General features: G+C 38.6%; 1 protein-coding gene across 1 annotated transcript; it reads left to right on the top strand.

Annotated features, from left to right (window-relative positions):
• Positions 1 to 1,127: 1,127 nt before the first annotated feature.
• GCK72_025524 (uncharacterized protein) lies at positions 1,128 to 6,376 on the top strand (the record flags this gene model as incomplete). The annotated part of the gene is made up of 14 exons (XM_053736373.1): positions 1,128 to 1,161; positions 1,213 to 1,348; positions 1,608 to 1,693; positions 1,750 to 1,902; positions 2,279 to 2,428; positions 2,726 to 2,778; positions 2,939 to 3,208; positions 3,368 to 3,510; positions 4,687 to 4,814; positions 4,865 to 4,987; positions 5,040 to 5,156; positions 5,214 to 5,975; positions 6,023 to 6,151; positions 6,213 to 6,376. The coding sequence occupies 14 exons, from the start codon at positions 1,128 to 1,130 to the stop codon at positions 6,374 to 6,376; spliced, it is 2,448 nt and encodes an 815-aa protein (XP_053579939.1).
• Between the last annotated feature and the right edge of the window lie 12,445 nt (positions 6,377 to 18,821).

The raw sequence follows: 18,821 nt of genomic DNA, 5'->3' as shown, positions 1-18,821 counted from the left end.
ACCAGGATTTAGATCTAGATGGGTTTAGGCGCGGACATTTGTGTTAACTAAACTTTTCTCATCTTTGTTTTCCGATTTATTGAGTATTCTTAATTCTTAACCCAGAATTGTTTATATCGAAGCTCTTATAAACAAGAAGCATAGTATAACTGTGACCAGTTAATTAGAAAACCACGATTTGGGGCTTAATGAGTACTAAAGTGAACTTAAAAACTCATAATCTTTTGTATCACTTCCACCTCCCCTCCACCCTTCTCGGTTTCACAATCAATTTACGGAATCGGAGACCGAACGCTATTCGATGGGGGTTCCACTCTTCCGCTCGCCTCGTGCCCCCCCTGCTCACCATCAGATTTTCTTGCCTCATCGGGCCGAGTTTTGCTATTTGTCTCCGCCCGCCCGCCTATTCCGAATCCCCACCTCCTAACCTTCTTCTGTCCGCGTCTCTCCGCGTGCGCACTCGCACGAACCGAACAGCAGCCAGCCAGCGCAGGCGCCCCGCGACCAGAACAGGAGGCACCTACCCGGGAGGTGTTTTACCCGTCGCCTCATCATCCCATCGGGACGGGGTGCGCGGTTATGGTGGTCAAGTTTGTTTTTTACGCAGTTTTGACAGCTCACTCCTCCCACTTTCTTGTCTCTCACTCATTTTTGCTACGCGACCTCCCGGTACCAGTCTAGGACCCCCCCCCACTTTAGTGGTCACTTCATGATTTTTTTTCTCTTAGAACTATTTTTACAGTCTTACTTGACAATCACCTGTGAGGCACACGTTCATTATTATTCCCCAAATAAAGTAAACTTTTTGGTAGTTAAAATCAAGTAGGTCGAATTCTTTTACTTGATTCTAACTTCCTCTTCATTTTCATTTCTCATCTACTTGGCCGATCTCTATTCTCTTAACGGGGGGACGCTAACCTTCACACATGTTTTATGTCTGTAGAGGAAATCTTCTTGCCTCCTCACCAATTTACAAAACCTCTTACAACCATATTTATTCACTTTTTAAACTTTTGTACTTTCAGACTGACAAAACTCCACTGAGAAACGGAGGTGAAAAACAGACAGTGTTCGAGTTGCGTAAGCAGCCAAAATCAATTATCCATCTATTAATACCCCATATCAAAATGACTACGTTCTGTCGAGTGTTGCTAATATTTGGTAAGTCTCATCAATCATCCTATCAAATCATTGAAACATTTTATTTTGCAGGTATTTATGTGGCAGTTAGTCGCGCGCAATCTGTCGAAGACGACGTTTTTCATTTTACGAACCCTTCGCAAGGCAACGCCGTCTGGATACTTGACGAATCCAGTCTACCATGGACCGGTGGTTATCAGTATTTAAGGTAAGCTTTCATTTTCAATACTTCTTAGACTTGGACATGAACGTTAGTCTGCTCCAAAACCGGAAATTATTTTGAATTACTTTGCACCGGAAGCGTGAAGGTAAGGTAATCCTTACGCAAGCGTTCCATAGTGACTAGTAGGGAAATAAAACAAAATAAAAGAAGACTTAGAAACCTAAAACCTTGAACCTTGAACCTACATCAAAGTACAAACATTATAAAACAATCCATAGCACAAAGATTTAAAATTAAATTTCAGATCAATCTCCGGAATGCCAACTACATTACTTTCCGTTGTTGATAGTTCGACAGGAAGAACTATGGCACAATGTGTTGCTCCACATGGTAATTTTACCTCCTATTTTTTATGACTAACCAGTCATTTTTTATTTTGGTTTCAGATGCCACCGGAAATTTCTCGAAACGATGGGAAAGGTTCAGCTGGGAGCTGACAAGCGCCGGTCTCGACTGCACATTTGAGCACGGCGCCGCCACTCACTCCGCATTTGACCATAGTCAAAATCCACGCACCTTCTCGATTCGCATTCAATCCGGTGAGTAATTATCTGATTTTGTATCCATTTTTTTGTATTCATTCCAAAATATTCCACCCCGGTTCTCGTTTACATGCCAAGGTCAATGTTGACACTAATCTCAGAAGCGCTATGCCTCTCGTTTTCGAAAAATTTGCGGACCGATACCATGATATTTGCATTGAGCACAACAACACACACACACAAATATGTTTTTGTGGATTTCTCCCTCTTCTTCGCAAAAATGTTTTGTTGTTCGTCAAGTGGATCTTTCTAAAACGACTCTCGGCCTTACCGTTTTTTGTTCTGAGCTCTTTCTATCCATCTGAATCCATACAAGATTTCAACAACTAGCAGGAAGGAAACATATAGAAAAACCGAATTCCAATTTTTTCAGTGACGGGACCAGCCTGCCTCCGAGATGTTGTCGTTCAGACCGAACAAGCCACTGGATGTCCACCACACCTCTCAAGAAACTCGTTCACCGCCAACGCTCTCAACTGTTCTTGTCCCTACTTGGATGCGGCTAATGAGGACGGCGAGACTGGTAAGTTTTCGAGTTTTCAGAGAGATTTCTTTCCAAGTAGAACTTTTAAAATAAGAGCGGCGCGTGTTGCTGTTTGTTTTTCGGGAGGGAGACAAAAAAGGAGGACATATTATTATTTGATAAATAAATAAGTGTGAAACGGAACACACCACCACATTTCACTTTTTGCACTCGAGTAGCCACTTTGGTCACCCACTGCGCAAATTATGTACATGTTGTGTTCCGGCTCAACGCATGATCCTAGACCAACTAAAATGACCCAAGCATAAAACACACATTAGTAGTTTTTTTTTTCAGAAAATGAGGACGTCGACATGCTTGCCAACTCACCACAATTCCCATTGTTCAAGGTTTGTTTAGATTTTTACACTTTGTAGAAAAGTGCATAACGTGTAATTTGACCCATTTATTTATATTTGCATATATTCATAACTTTTGACTGAAGGGAACACAGAGCCACATGTGGGCACCTTATGGAAATATGACAAATTGAGAACTAAAAATGTTCAGGTTATCGACCCATCGGTCCTTGGCAGCGCAAATCCTCCAACCCTTCCACCATCTCCATGTGCCAACCACGAATGTCATAACAATGGTACCTGCCTAGTTTCTCAAGAAGGTGCCGCCACGTGTCTATGCCGTAATGGCTTTACCGGTGATCGTTGCGAGTTGGATGTGTGCTCTGCGGTGCCATGCCAAAACGGTGGAGTTTGCCGATCAGGAAATGGAAGAGCATACTGTGACTGCCCACCAGCATTTTCCGGATTGCTTTGTGAATCGGTACGTGGTGGTGTTGCGTAATAACTTCTATTATGTGTAATCTTGTTTCTTAACTGATTTTCATTTTTCTCCTTTTTGAGCAACAGTGCCATTCATCATTCTGTTTAACTAACATTTACTTGACTCTATTCATGCCATTCACTCATTTCACATTTTCAGGCTTTCTCCAATGAGACGACAACTCCAATCTGTAATCCAGAATGTGCAAACGGTCAATGTGTGCACAAAGACGGTCAAACTCAATGCGAGTGTCGTCAGGGATTCACCGGCGCCAACTGCAACGTACTTGACGTGTGCCTCGGGTATGAATTGACTCTTTTGGAATTTCGAAAATGAAACGACACTCGACTGTCAAGTCGTTCACGTTCGCCTCTTCACTCATTAGCTCCTTGGAGAGTTCTTTTCTCTTCCTAATTTTACCCCCCGTCGCTGACAACTTGAGATGTTTGTTTTTGACCGTCCTTTCAAAGCTTGCGCTAACCAAATGGTTTCACAAATGAGATATTAGACGTAAGCGGGAGAATTAGAAAGTTGCGAAACGACGCGACAGGTGTGTGGTCAGTGTGGGTCAACTGTAAAGAGCGGGGTGTGAGTAAAAGGGTAAAGAGCTTTAATCTTGACACTCAACAATTGGATTACTCTGTTTCAAAAGCGGGGAAATACCTTTTTTCAAAAAACGCATTCTAATCTTATTCACTTTGCTGGATTTCTTATTCCCAGAGTCTGAATTCCACTTTTTGATCCCAGCTTCTTGACCATACAGTATAATGTTACGAATTTGAGCTCAAGGAGCAAAACAGTTCCAAGTAGACACAAGCGACTTCGCACTGCTTTTTGCCCCGTCTGACTGTTTTTCCTCTTCTCTCATTCCTCTCAATTGCAAAAGAGCTGATTACACAACCTGATGAATCCGGAGAGGTTGAGAATGAAAAACGGTAAGCGCGCGCGACCCGGAGCATACACATACACACACGACGACAATGACCTGTCTCCCTGTGTCTATGGTCACTTTTTGTTTGCTCTCATTTCAAAACTTTTCTTCATCTCCACTAACCCCCCGGGGAAAGGGGGGGGGCTGCTGCTCAATTTTCTTAAGCGCAATCCGATCGTGTCGTTTCTTTTCGTTGCGGTCATCATCATCTTCATCATCATTATTCCAAATTTGCGGCACGGAAGAAAAAAAGAGGAAAACGGACTCATTCGATGATCGGATTAATTAGGAAGGAATTGGGGTGGGAGGAAGATAATCGCTTTTTCGAGAGAAAAAAAAAGGATGAACAATGGAATGTGAAGTGGGCAAGGAGGGACACACCCTTGTTGTTCCGATCGTTAACACTAAATGACTACCGAATTATAAAATGGTTGGCGTTTCGAAAACTGTAGGGTTTAGAACAGAAAAAAAAACTTTTGCATGAACACTTGATTTCAAAAATCACATAAATGAAAGAAAAGTCAATGAGGAACATTTTTTCTTCCAGAGATGCCGCCTGTTCGATGTTCGGTCCATCTGCCAAATGCGTTCTTGATGACAACATGGATAACATGTCTAGCCATTCGCTGATCAATGGAACTTATGATTGCCTCTGCCCACATCCAATTCATGGACGTATGTGATTCAATTCGATTGGAATTAGAACATACTAATACCTGTTTCAGAATTTGTCGACTGCATGCAACTTCACGCACCATCAGCCACCAGTGTCCAACCATCGGAACCAGTTGTCGTCAATAATGTGACACCATCGTTCCCAGTTCTTGAAATTTCACAGTTACCTACAGGTATAGTTAAGAATAATTAAGTGAAATTATGTATGTGAGCAACATATTTCAGGTACTGGTGCTAATACTCCAACGACTTTCACCGCCGGAACAACAACTACATTGGCCACAGCAGTTCCAGTACAGCAGACCATGCCACCAACTCAACAAGTGCCATCAGAACCATTTGGTAAGTTCTTCAAAAATCTCAAAATCGATTGTTCACAAAACAAGTACCATTTTACAGTAGGCTTCACAGTTACCCGCGAACCACTACGACCATTCGACGTCAGCTCCACCACTATCCCACCGCCATTCAACCAACACCTGATCACAGCTGGCGAGCCAACATGGAGCAGTCAGCTGCCGCCTCAACAACCACAACAGCCATCAGAAGTTCCTGTTCCAGCACAAACGATGACTACATTCATCTTCCCACAAACGCCCGAAACTACAACATTTGCACCTACAACCGGTGTACAGCACAAATTTGTATCTCCAAATATGCCGGATGAGAATGAAGAGGAAGAGGAGGAAGAAACGACGGATGAAACCGAGGAGACATTCCCAACTCCAAGTACGATGCAAGTGGTTACCGGTGTACCGACTACTTCTGAGTTTGTCGTCACTTCCACTGTTCTACCAACAACTTCTGATATCGAAGAGACAGATGAAGATGAGGATATGACTGAAGAAGTTACGGATAGCTCTACACAATCATCCACAACAGTATTCATTCAACCAACCAGCACAATCACAACGGAAGCACCAACAACGACTATGGAAGAGGAAGAGGAGATGACCACAGAAGATACCGAATCCGAAGAAATTGCATCTACAACTACACAGACTAGCTTGCCATTCTGGATGACATCGACAATCAAGCAAGTCGTCCCAGATATTGCTAGTAGCGCGACCCCGATGATTATCATGCCACACCCACAACCAGAAATGGAGACTAGTACGGAAGGAGTTGTGGATGGAGAGAGTGAGGAGGAGAGGACAACAGGTAAAGAACAAAAAAAGTTGAGTAAAACTAATTTATAGTTTTTCCAGAATCCAATGAAGATATTGTGTCGAAAAACGTTCCAACTACACCATCCGACGTGACACACCATCATACATCGAGTGGAAAGCAGTCGAGCGCCACCGCCAGCTGGATCATCGCTATCATCGCTTTAATTGGTATAACTTTTCTTCCCACCACAACCTTCTTCTCCCTCTAACAATTCCATATCATTTTCAGTACTTGGCCTCCTGCTTCTTGCCACCACCCTGTTCATTTTCCGCTACATCCGACAGTCACGTAAATTACACGGAAAGTACAATCCGGCGCGCGAGGAGCATAACCTGTCGGCCGCCTACGCGATGCCAATGTCACACATTGCCAAAGAGGAGCGGCTGATTTGAGGAGGCGGAATCTGAATCTGTTTATCTCTATTTTTTTGTGTTTCAACTGTATAATTTATCATAACCCATATGTTTTTTGATATGTTATCTTCTCAACTCTCATCTCTCATCCACTCTTCTCGCGTTCATTTTTTTTTCTATTCTGTCCCTCACACACACACAAAACCCACAAACACACGCTTTTCAGTATTCTGATGTCTTTCCCCTTTTTTCTCACTCCTGTAACTCCACCCCCTCCTTTGTTTTCCGGCAAACTGACTGCTATGTGACAGTGGTTTTTTTTTCATCTAACGGGTTGCATATTGTTATTTTTCCTGTAGATCATGGAATATAGATTCTATATTCTCTTGATACTTGCTCGTGTATTCCCAAGTAATGGGATAAACTGCAGGTTGACTTTTTCATTTTATCTGTAAAACCCCTAACTGTATCAAACGTGTACCCCTTGTCTTCTTCACTTTTTCTCCAAAAACACTCGACCATACTTCACTTTTTCATGCATAATACTGTTCCCCGTACCGAAACTGTCATTGTCATTGTGTTGTCAGAGCTTAAGAACTTTTTTGACCTGGAGATCTAACGACACTTAGCTCTTTACGTAAAGTTATATTATCATAGCTTTATATTCACTTTTCTTAATTTTTTTGAAAAATTCAAAATCTCTTTAATAAAATTGATTATACCATATCACTTGAATGTTCTAAAATTCAAGTTAAACATAAGAAAGAATAAAGCAGAAAAAAATGAATAGCGATGTTTACAAGTTTTTTCTAGATTTTGACGACATTCAGCACCTACAACTACTTCACACAATTTACAGCACTTCATGAAGTTCAAATTTGCAGAATCTATTTCCAGCATATTATTTTTTCCCCTTTTCCCCTTCTTGTCATCATTTTGATTATTGAGCGCTTTTTTGAAAATCGTGAGTAGTAATTAAAGAAGATCGGGTTCGAAAATCTCGCAACCCACGGTCAGACACCTTCAGATTCAGCTCATTTCAATTTCGCTACAATTTTTTTCTTTTCGGCCCACATTGTAGCCATCATCTGACGTTCTATCCCTCCAATTCCTGGAACTCCGTCCAATGTCGTTACTATAGAAATTGGATGATGGATAACGCCGAATCTGCAGTTTTTCAACATAGAAATCGCGTGTGAATGCATTATAACATTGATGTAGCGAGAACTTTCGAGAATTGGTTCTAAATTTCCGCTATCTCGGTCTTTTCTTTCCGTTTTTCACGTTGCCTCGTTTGCCTCCATAATCTGGAGCATGCTCTCATAGAGATAGATCTATATCAGTTTTATTTTCACTTCATTTCCTCTGATTTCAGAAAAAAAATGCCTTTCGTCATCGGTAGCCCACCTGAAACACCCGCGAGACTGTCTGGTAAGTGTTTGTACTCGGATAGTTCTGTGATAGTTAGTATTCAGTTGTTTTATTCTCTGTTCTTGTTTTCACCTACAAAACGAAAACGGGGCGGAATATTCCCTTAGGAGTCACTTGGCGCCGTCGCCCAAAACTGGTAAACGTTAAGAGCATAAAAACGAAGAGGGAGGCATTTTCCCTTTGTTTTCTATATTGTTCTCAAAAACCACCACACACTACACCAGCATGTTGAAGAAAAGGCCATAAGATAGGAAATATGGAAATTCCACCGTTGGGACCAATGACACTAGCTGATGGCTCGCAGTGACGTTTTCTCAGTGCGGTTTAGAATGGTGGTGCAGGGAAAGTGCACTGAACTGTTCAGACAAAATCAGAACCAAGGGGTTAGCATTTTAATAAAAATGGAACTTGTGATAACGGTAATACTAACAAAAAAGTAGTTTGGAATGTCAGAAGTGAAGTTCCGGCGGTCGTGACTTCGTAATTTCCTGGATGATTGAAAATGTTGTGCCGGGTTGTGCTACTGAAACTTTTGTTCCGTAGGTGATGAGATTGGTTTACATGGAGAATAAGAGGGTCAAAAAAAGTTTGTGTTCAAGATTTTTAATATCAAACAATTGTTTGCCTTGCTCTTAGAAAACAAATCTAAGAACATTCAATTTTGTGAACTTTCTTTTTCTTTCAGTTCCCACAGGATAGTAACACCAATCAATCAAAATCTTAACCAAGGTTCTTCCAAAAGTTCTTAAAATTTCGCACACACCCTGTTTTTTGAAAAAAACGAAGCTATTGTTCGCTGCATCTTTCTTTTCTCAACTTGACGTCATTTTTTGCAAAGAAACCAGCTATTCGGGGGTCAACAGCTGTGAGAACATCTTGGTACTTGAGATGATATGGGGTAGGAAGGTCAACTAGATATCTATAGATAAATCAGTCGGTTATCTTCCTCTCTATGACGTTTCTAGGTGAGTAGTGTTGTCACTTTGTATTTTTGCATCAAGATGGATGCATATTGTATCTGAAATCATTCAGTGTTATTTATAAATTTCAAAAATTTTCACCCCGCCCACTATCCTGTCAGAACTCTCTGGAAGCACCACTTGAATACTATAGTTTTGTTCTGCCCAGTCTGAATTATTATCTATACTGTTTTTGAGTGCTCTTCAACTTTTGGCTTTATAAGGAACCGTGGGAGAGCTTGTTAGTCAGTCTAGCAATGTCTCAAGATATTGCTGCAGGTACGTGCTCCCAAAACTGTGATGGTAGCTCACAAAAAATTATTCTATTGCTGCGTCGGAGTACAGGTAAGTTTGATGTGTTGTGTCTGAAAAATGTCAATGAAGCCAATTTCTATAAAACAACTTTTCCAGTTGTCTACATCTCATTAGCCTCGTTATCAGATAGTCCTTTTATTTATTTTTTTTGTTGCATTTCATTTTTCAAAAATAGCACTACGTCATCTTTTGCTTCTTAGAAGGATGCTTTCAGAAAAGAAAGAATAAATGAAGGCGAGAAGAAGATGTCGGCGCGTCGAGCGTGTGAAAATGACGTTTTTATCGCGCTTCTAGCTTTTCGCGGCATGTCTAAAACGAGCAAAATGCAACGAGTCGCAGTCTTCCCACGGATTTTATTTCTGGAGTTTATCAAATATTTTGAGAGTTTTGGAATTGGGATAAAATTCTGGCATCAAAACTACTGTTTTTATCTGGTTATTATGGCGTATGATCACTTGCAGAAATAGTGAAAAAGTATCACCTGCCGAGTATCTCAAATTCCGAGCTTTATTTCGGAGAACTCAAATTTCTGCAACCTGAAAGTTTAGATAGCAGTTTGTTTATTGAATTTTATTTCACTTCGTTTGTCAGATTCAGAGAATAGTGTAGTTCTAAATTATCCTATTTCTTGTTGGAGTTGTTATGGCGGACCACTCCTTTTTCCAACAACTTCTCACTGCCACCCAGAATTTCCGTCTTTGTTGATTAAAATCTTACTATTCAAAATGTTTCACTTATAGCGTTGAGCCCATTCGACGATTTTTCTAGACTACGTGGGCTTTCAAATGTATATTTTTATCCTCAGCCGTTTCTTCCTAGAAATTGTCTTTTGCAATCTCATTCCCGGATCTCACATTCAATTTGTCGGCTACATAGTTTCCAGGAAACCATTTCTTAATGTATGCTCTTAATAATTTTTTGCTCTCCCACTATTTGAACTAATCGGTCAGAAATCATGAAAAATTCAATTTTTCGCCGCCCCGCACAAGATGTGACAGAAAAGGGGTTTTGTCTTTTTTTTGCCAATTACACGTAACACACTTAACGGCTCGGTGAGCAAAACCATGAATATTCAAGAATCCGGGAAGAGAGAAGAAAGCATGAGAAGGAGTGGGAAAAAGTCCCAGAATAGGTTCTCTACGATTTTTAAACTTTGTTTTGTTCCTCTAGGTGTTTCGTTCCGTGTTATTGTATGTAAACAGAACTGTTGATTTGTTTATCATGAAAACAGTGTCTGTATCAAAGGCCAGTCCAAATTTGAATGTCTGCTACCCACGAAATCAAAGCACAGTCTTATTACTTACTTCTCAAGGCGATCGTTCTGATCTCAAGAACAAAAGTCTCATTGTCTAGTAAAGCTAAGAAAACAAAGTGTCACGGTGACGTCGTAATGATCAGCAAGCTTCCGCTAAGTGGGTAAAAGAGACATCTTGAAAGAAGACATCGGAGGGGGGGGACATCTTGAAATATGATTCTGATGAGAGTGGGAGTGCGGCGGCGGTGTACAACTTTTTTGCGGATGGATTCATGTCTTGACTTCAAGAGCTATTTCAAGAGTTCTCTTTTCTTGCAAGAGTGACGTGACCCTCTTTTGTTTTCTTCTTCTTTTCTTTCCTTGAGGTTTTCGTTGGCTATTCGAGAAAGTTTCATTCAAAAAAACTTGTTTTCTTTGTTTTTTCCTCCTCAATAACCGCAACAGTTGTCTACGGTTGGCCAATAGTTCATGTTCAACAAATGAGTTTGTGTCTGAAACTGGTTTGAGATTCTGCCGAGTGTGCAACTGTTATATATTGTTATGAAACCAAGCTATTCTTGAAGAAAGTGATCAGTTTCATTTTTTCTAATATCCTGTGATCATAGTGCGCAATCAGGCCACAAGAATTATTTCAGAATCATGTTCAAAACAAAAAAATTGTTTTGGACTGAAAATTTTCCATTCGGTCGTATAACTCAAGAACTTTTACTGTAAATCTTCAAGAATTAACAAAAAAAATTTCTTTTTTTTTAAACTTTAAAAATGAGCACTCATTTTTTAATCCGGGCCTTCAAAACATGATAATTGAAATATTGTGTAATTTTTCTTATCTAACCTGAAAATTCCGGGAGTTAAATTTTTTGAAACAAATTTTTGATTTTTATGTTTGAAATTAACGGACATGTTTCAATTTTTTTTATCCAGCCACTATTTTTCTCAAAAAAATCCTCAATGCTTAGCCCCTTGCTGTTCCGATTTTCCTCTTGCATTGTTAATGATCAACCAGTCAGAAGGAAAAATCGAAAACCGCTTCCTGCTAGAAAACGAACGAGTTTTTATAGTGTTTGTCATCTCAAATATTGTAACACGTCATTTTCTCCTGAGTTGACATGTTTTTGTGTCAGGATAGAATGACAAAATGACAAAATGTCATACTCGAAGTCTCCAGTTTCGCTTCTATCTCTTCTCTGTTCAGTTTTTGTCACGAACTCACATCAATTCATTACTCAAGTTCTTTCCCTCATCACTTTGTGGTTCTGCATCGTTTATTCGTTTGACAATTTACAATTTGATTCTTAGTATAGATACCAGAAAAAGCAAAAAATAAATAAGATAAAACGCTGCAGAAACGGAAAACTAGCAGAAATAGTTTGAACCCTCGAGCGATGGCAGCAGATAATTGAATTTAGCTTGTTTTTTCGCTGTTGTTTTCGTTCTTTCAGCGCTTTTGTCAGCAGAACAGAGAAACGTCATTTTTCAATTCTTGATTCTTCTAGACACTTCGAATCTAGAGTCCCCTCCTAACTGAAAATGAGAATTGTGTACCACCCGATTCCTCGCCATCCGTTATGCACTATGACGTTACGTTCCGTGTCAGTTTTTTTTCTGAATTTTCATTTCCGAAGAAATAGTAAGGATGGAAATTTAATTTCTTATTCACAGACACGATCATGGTTGGTTAATGTAATTTCCGACTGGAAAAGAAAGTAAGACTCATGATTATTCACGCAGATCAGAATAGTTCAATTCGAATATTCCAGTGACTATTGTAGTCGTACTCGCTACTATAAATATTTTGCTCAAAAAATACATTTGGTTCTGATTTTAAAGCAAGCACAGGCTTCAAATGTTCTGGAATATATCTTCATTCTTCACTTATTTGTAACCTGCACATTCCTTTTCTCTATTTTCCTATTCGGCTTCAGTTTTATCTCTGAAAATGGTTACATCGGATAAAGCAGGTAATGGTAAGAATAAAATTGATTTAATCGAATTTAGATGGATAGTCGCCAGTAGTTGATTGGTTTGCGTGGGATCTGAAAAATTGATCTATAAAGTAACGTGACAAAAACCTCACTAAAAAACTCACATCATTGATCATTTCTATCTCAAGACTTGGTAAATGTTGATATTTCTGCTCTGCTGATCTTTACAGAAAAAAAATTTACGCTGAACTTCATTTCATCAACTTTTTCTAAAAGCTTCTTTAGTTTCCTTAGCTGATTTTAACTCTCTGATAGATCTCAACAAAAGTTTTGGTGTCTAGGATGACTGACATGTCTTGAAAAGCGAAAAAATAACGATAGTGCTGGATGGAAATAAAGGAATACGAAAAAAGGAAGGGATATAAGAAAGAAAAGATAGGGAGAGGAGAAAAGGAAACTTTCGCACCACGCACTTCCTACTGACGTCTCCTCGACCTCTTCACTGTGGCTGAAATGCTTTCGAATGTTGCCAAAATGAGGGGAGAAAGGAAGAAAAGACGCAGCTCCTTCTCTCCAAAACTCTTATGATGTCTCATCGAAAAAAGAGAGAGGGAGAGAGGGAGCTGCCTCTTCTATTTATCCATTGGAATTTTGTCTCTTCCTTACTTTCTTCTTTCTTCTTGTTCTCCAATCCTCTCTCTCTCGTCGTGACAAGCTATTCACCGCCACACACATGCTCTCTCTCTCTCTGTGTAATGGTGGTCCTCTGGAGGTCCGTTGATTACGTCATATGACATCACTCAATATGTTGCCAAAGGCTTTTCCCTCTCGCTGAGCAATTCTTTGGCGCAATGCCAAGTGCTCTTTCTCTCACACTCCCCGCCCAACGCCGACATTAGCAAAGTTTAAATCAAAATCACAATTTTATGATTTCTCGATCTCTTATACCACACCTTTCCAATTTTCGATTTTTTCCCCCCACCTTTTGCATTATCTCTGTGATTGATAAGAAAAGTCTTACACTGTTGCGGTTTTGATTATTCCGACTGAATAGAGTCTGATGCACTAATTCTCAAACATTGAATCATCCGAATGGCATATAATACTAACACACTGTATTTATTAGTTGAAAGCAAACTTTCGGAATTTCGGAAATCAAAAAACTAGATTGACACACAAAAATTGGTTCAAGATCTAAAATCTGACGTAGGAGTTTTAATACAAAGCCTTCGGTCAGAACCGCACAAAAAAATTTCTGTAGTGCTCGAGATGGTGGGATGAATAAGAATAACATCTCTCGTCATTTTATTCAAAGCCGAGCGAGCCAATTCTAAAAAATAGGAATATCATCTAGAATCGGAGAACTAGAACTCACAACCTATGATTATCTCTTTATTTCGAAATTTTGAGTATTCCAACAAGCCTCCCGATTATGATATGTTTTCAAATAAACAAAAATCAGCTGTACCAATGATTTTGAATTGAATTCGTAAAAAATATGTATAAAAAACATGAGTTTTCGATCTTACAGGATTATAGCCTCCAATTCTGATTTCTTGCAAATTCTAGGAAAGAATCCTACAAAAGATCACACTCAGCTATGATATGAATCACAATTTCCACACCAAACTCTAGATGTTCTCTGCCATTCTGATTACTGTCTAACAGTCACATGTTTATGAAAACTATATTTCTTTCTCTATTTCTCTCGACTAATTAGAATAACTCTTCCTTCAAATGCCGTCATTGTGTTTACATTATCATATGATTTTTGTTTGTATTTCTCATTTACTATTTTTTATTTCTCCAATCTATTTCGAGAAGCCTATTGTGAAAAAGGGCAAAAGTTCAATGTATCGAAAACTGAAAATGAGAATGAGAATGAAAAACAGAAACGGAATACAACGAACAAAAAATTACTATCTTTCAAGTCAACAATTTCCCCTTGTTATTTTGATACTGGTTTTCATTTTTTCTTCAATTGATAACGATGATAACACTACTACAAGTCATTATCGCTATTATGTTTTGGTATTTTTCTCCCACCGGTGATGATGATACGTTCAGTATAAATTTTTTAAAGGAAAATTTTCAAACCCTCACATCTCCCATCCCTCGAGTGGTGACATTAAAGCTGATGCTTTGTTCGGATGAGATTGAGGGTGGCATTAATGTATATATTATCAATCTCGGGCGGATTAACCAAATCCTTATAGTAATCCCTTTCCCTGAACCAGTTTCTATCATGTGAGTGAAGCTCCGAAGCCTCCAAGTCCAAGGGCCTCTACCACGTCACTTGATGCAATCATATCCAGGAATAGGATATGGGAAATGTATATACATTCACTCGCATAGTTATTTGCATAGTATTCAACGAGAAAGAGAAGAGGATTTTTATTCATTTTCTATTCTTCTTCATTGGAAGAGTTTCCTTTTGCGCGGCGACACTTGTCATCGGGATGAACTTTGGAAATCTAAATCTTTTGCATCCTCCAAAAAAATAGAAAATAATAATAATGACAGCCAGAATTATGCATCTAAGCACCTCTTCCTATTCTCATAATGTATGCTATTGAAAATGCTAGCTTGATTTTCAATAGCATAGGTAAAGGTAATTGAAGGTGGCTGTTGTTATGTAGTCATTGTAAAAAGAATAGTAGAATAAGCTTGGACGCCAGTCAAGAAAAAATATTGAAAAATCAGAGTGAAAACGACAGTATTTTTGATTTATTTTTGATTTATTTTTGATTGGAGAGGAGGGGAAATGAATGTTTACAAGTTGATGTCATCACTCTGGGCTCTTCTTTCTTCTTTTCCTTTCTTCCTAGTCCTACGGCGGTTTTCAATTTATTTTCAGCCACTCTTCTTGCGTTTCTTCTTCTCATCTATTCTCTTGTTCTCTTTAGCTCACTCAACATGTTTCAGTGTGAAAATGACAATGACGAGTCTCTTGTTTTTTCTTTTCTCATCTTCATCCTTTGATACAAATTGACATGTCTCTCATGATCTTTGTCACTCATTCATTCCGGTGTGTTCTTCACATGAGTGTACTGTTGTCAATTTGTCATTCCTCCTGTTTTTCCAGGTGGCGAAAGCGAGAGAGTTTTCACATGGGGCGGTCTTATCAGTCCACCTGATGTTTTTCTTATGTTACTCATACAGACTCACACGTTTTTCTCCATTTTCAGACAATGACGGCGGCGAGCAGAACCAGATTCTCGACATGAACATTGTCTCCTTCACCTCTCATCTCTGTGCATCTAACAAGTGGGTTTCATTTTTGTTTGGTTTCAGGTTTCAGGTTTCAGATTGGTTTCATCGTAAGTAAACTCTCGAACCTGACACTAACATTAACAAAAATATAAAGTTGACTCTTATTCCTTTTCCCCCATTAAAAAAATGATTCTAGTTTAGATTATGTCTAGATTCACTTCGTTCTATATCCCTTTAAAGGCTATGATTCTATACGGAAATTGGTTTTTTTTTCAATGTAGCCATCATTTCGTTTCATTTGATCATTCTACACTCAGAATAACCAAATTGTTTTATTCACTTTCCGGTTATTCCTAAGATCATTTTATTCATGAGAAACTTCTCACTCAACATTTTCTTCCCAACACTGGTATGCATATTCTGAGCAAGTTGAACCTTCCCTCTCAAAACGTCACCAAAACTTTGCGAATTTAAGATTCTAATCTTCCTAAGTTCGTGCGCCTTTCTTCCTTTTTTTGCACATCGGGTCGAATAAGACGCTTTCTCATCTTTTACTAGTTCATTTCAAATTAATTAAATTGAATTCGAAATGGCACAAACGAAAAAACCTGAGTGAGGGAATTCTATTCTTTTGCACTGATGCCAAAACTCAGAACACCCCCACATATTTTGGAAAAAGCTTCCTAATCCCTATGTGTTCTTGATATTATCATCATATGAACATCGAATAAGATAGACAAGAAAAAAAAAACAGAAAAAAATGATAGCAACTAAATTTTGATAATGAAGAATAACAAAAGAAATTTTTTTTCGAAAACTTCTTTGTCATTGTGTCTTCCGTTCCATGTTTTGGTTTTTCCTACCTATTCCGAATCATTTTGGACTTTACGAAGTCAAAATTACTAAAATAAGCTCTAGTTCTTATCAAACTACAGCTCTTTGTGTTTTAACTTTAGATTTTTTAAACTTTCCAAAATGGCAAGTTTTTCATCCTTCGATTTATCTTACCCACTCTTATCACCACACCACTTCTCCGACTTTTCAAACAATATGTCATACCGTGTTTTAACCTTTCCCTAACATGACCTTACCTACAAAGCCCTGCATTTTTACATACTCCAAACATTAGCTTCATATAACTTCATCAAGTTTTGATGTATCAATTTCCCATCATTTTATTTTCCATCAAGAGCCTAATCTGCACGGAAATTGATATAATATAGATATAATATCAGTAAATTGTGTTCTTCCGCTAAATCCATCCTGACATCACCTGCCTTCCGTTGCTTCGTCATGTCCGTTACGTCGTCGGGGTGTTAAAATTGAAAATGTAGCGAGCGGGATTTAGAATTTCTCTGATTCTCCGCCACTTACCCCAATTCCAGTTGCCTTCTCATTTCCACCCTCACATTCTCAGCTGCCAATTGTGGTGTGTGTGTTTTTTTCCTCCGTCTTTATTTTCCTCGAAATATTTTATTCTAGAAAGTTTGACACAGGTGTTGTCAAGCTTCATTGTGTCATAAAGCGACGCAACTGATTCAATTTTCAGACATTCTTAGAAACTTCCGCGATGCTTCATGTGGCGTTGCGCGCCTTTTTGATATCATTGTAAGATCAAATTTAGAAACCTTCTATTATTTTTGTACGTCAATGGATTTCTTGATCTCGGTAACCAGTAATTATGAGAAACGCGTATCAGTTTTTGCTATAAACATAGGTTATTTAAAAATGGATAATTTTGAGAAAGATCGTTGAAACCATGATTGTGGTGAATATGTCCGAGAAACCGTCCGAAAAATCTAGATCTCTTGCTCATTGTTCCTCTTATCAGCTGCCGAATGACGACTAGATATCGAGGATCACAAAAAAAGGATTTGTAAATATAAAACGGTTTGATCACTCCGAAACCGCTCACCAAACAATGTGTTGTGCTCTATGCCCATCATTCATCATATTGGGAGCAAAGGGTTAAACTCATTGAAATAAAATCCGCCGCCAATATATTTGGTTACGTTTGGTCACTTTTTCAATGAATGATCAGGCGATGTCTGGTTCCGTAAAACTCAAACAAGAACATTGAGTTCAAGGTTTTGCTTCGGGTTTTTTTTTGATTCGGGTCTTGCTAGTGTTTTAGCTTCTACTTCTGCTCTGACGTCAAATCACAAATCCTTTATTAGCTCAAAACACATAAAGATGGACGCTACAGTACAGTACAACAAAATCGTCACATTTTTCAATTCTTCCGTCACTACCACAGTTTCTTTTCATCTTCGTAGAATGTTTGCAAAAAGCAAATAAACATTCTATAAGTTACTCGTGGATCAGATGCGACTTTTTTTTATTTCTTCGTCTTCTTCTCAAGTCTACTTCTTCTTCTCCTCTTCTGTAGTCAATATTTGAATAGGAATTTTGAAATGTTTGTCGAAAGAAACTGTAATGATGATGATAAATAACCCATGGACACTAACACTAACACTAAACGCTACTACGAGACGCTTTCAGAGCTGTTTGTAGTGTCGGCGTAGGAATCGAACACAAAAGTGACGTGGTGTTGTTATTTTCTGTTCCTCCTCCTTCCATAATCCAGCAATGTTGATATCAAAAAAAAGCTTTCTGGATAGAATAATAATAATAAGTGATGATTTGTATTTGTTGAAATCAAATCTTTTCTCTCGAATTTTCCTTTTTAATGTTCTGGACAGTTTCAATGTGTTATTTATATATTTATACATTTTATGTCACGAGCCACCATCGAATTCGATTTGATTCAAATCCACAAATTATATTTGCATTTCAGCTTTTGCGCTTTACGCAATGATCTTTTATGTTCGCTTACCATGTCCCTATTTTCCCCTTTTTGCGGCCATACAGTTTCGTCTTTAGATTGATACTCTCGATTTTTTCGGTATTCGTAAAATATAAAATACTTTGTAATTTTGGACTGAAAACGGCAACAAAAAGTAATAATTTTTCTGCATAAAATGCAAAAATGCGAAGCATTCTTGTTCACTCTCGTTGCTCCTCGAAAACTCAAAGATAATAGTGATAAGGAGGTGAGAATTTTCGGGAAACCAGAAACTGATAACACTTTCTGATTTTGGCCCACATCATTTAGTAGTTAAAGAGAAGACTTTTGGATTTTGAGTCTTTCGTTCTTAAAGGACAACAAAAGATAATAACATATTCAAAAAACATCTCCGTAATCAGCGAATCTTACGAGTAACGAGTAACGAGCGGTTGAGTAACACTGTCTCGTTCACTGATTCTAATGACACAATGCAAATAATGATACCTTCCAAAAGTCAGAATGACGTTGGACACTACCCCAACACCACTACCTACCTATGAGCAACGTCTTTTTACTTTTTCAAAATTTAGAAGAAATC

This window comes from Caenorhabditis remanei, chromosome X (genome assembly GCF_010183535.1).
Source record: "Caenorhabditis remanei strain PX506 chromosome X, whole genome shotgun sequence".
Lineage (NCBI taxonomy): Eukaryota > Metazoa > Nematoda > Chromadorea > Rhabditida > Rhabditidae > Caenorhabditis > Caenorhabditis remanei.
This window is presented reverse-complemented; position numbering and strand designations above follow the sequence as displayed.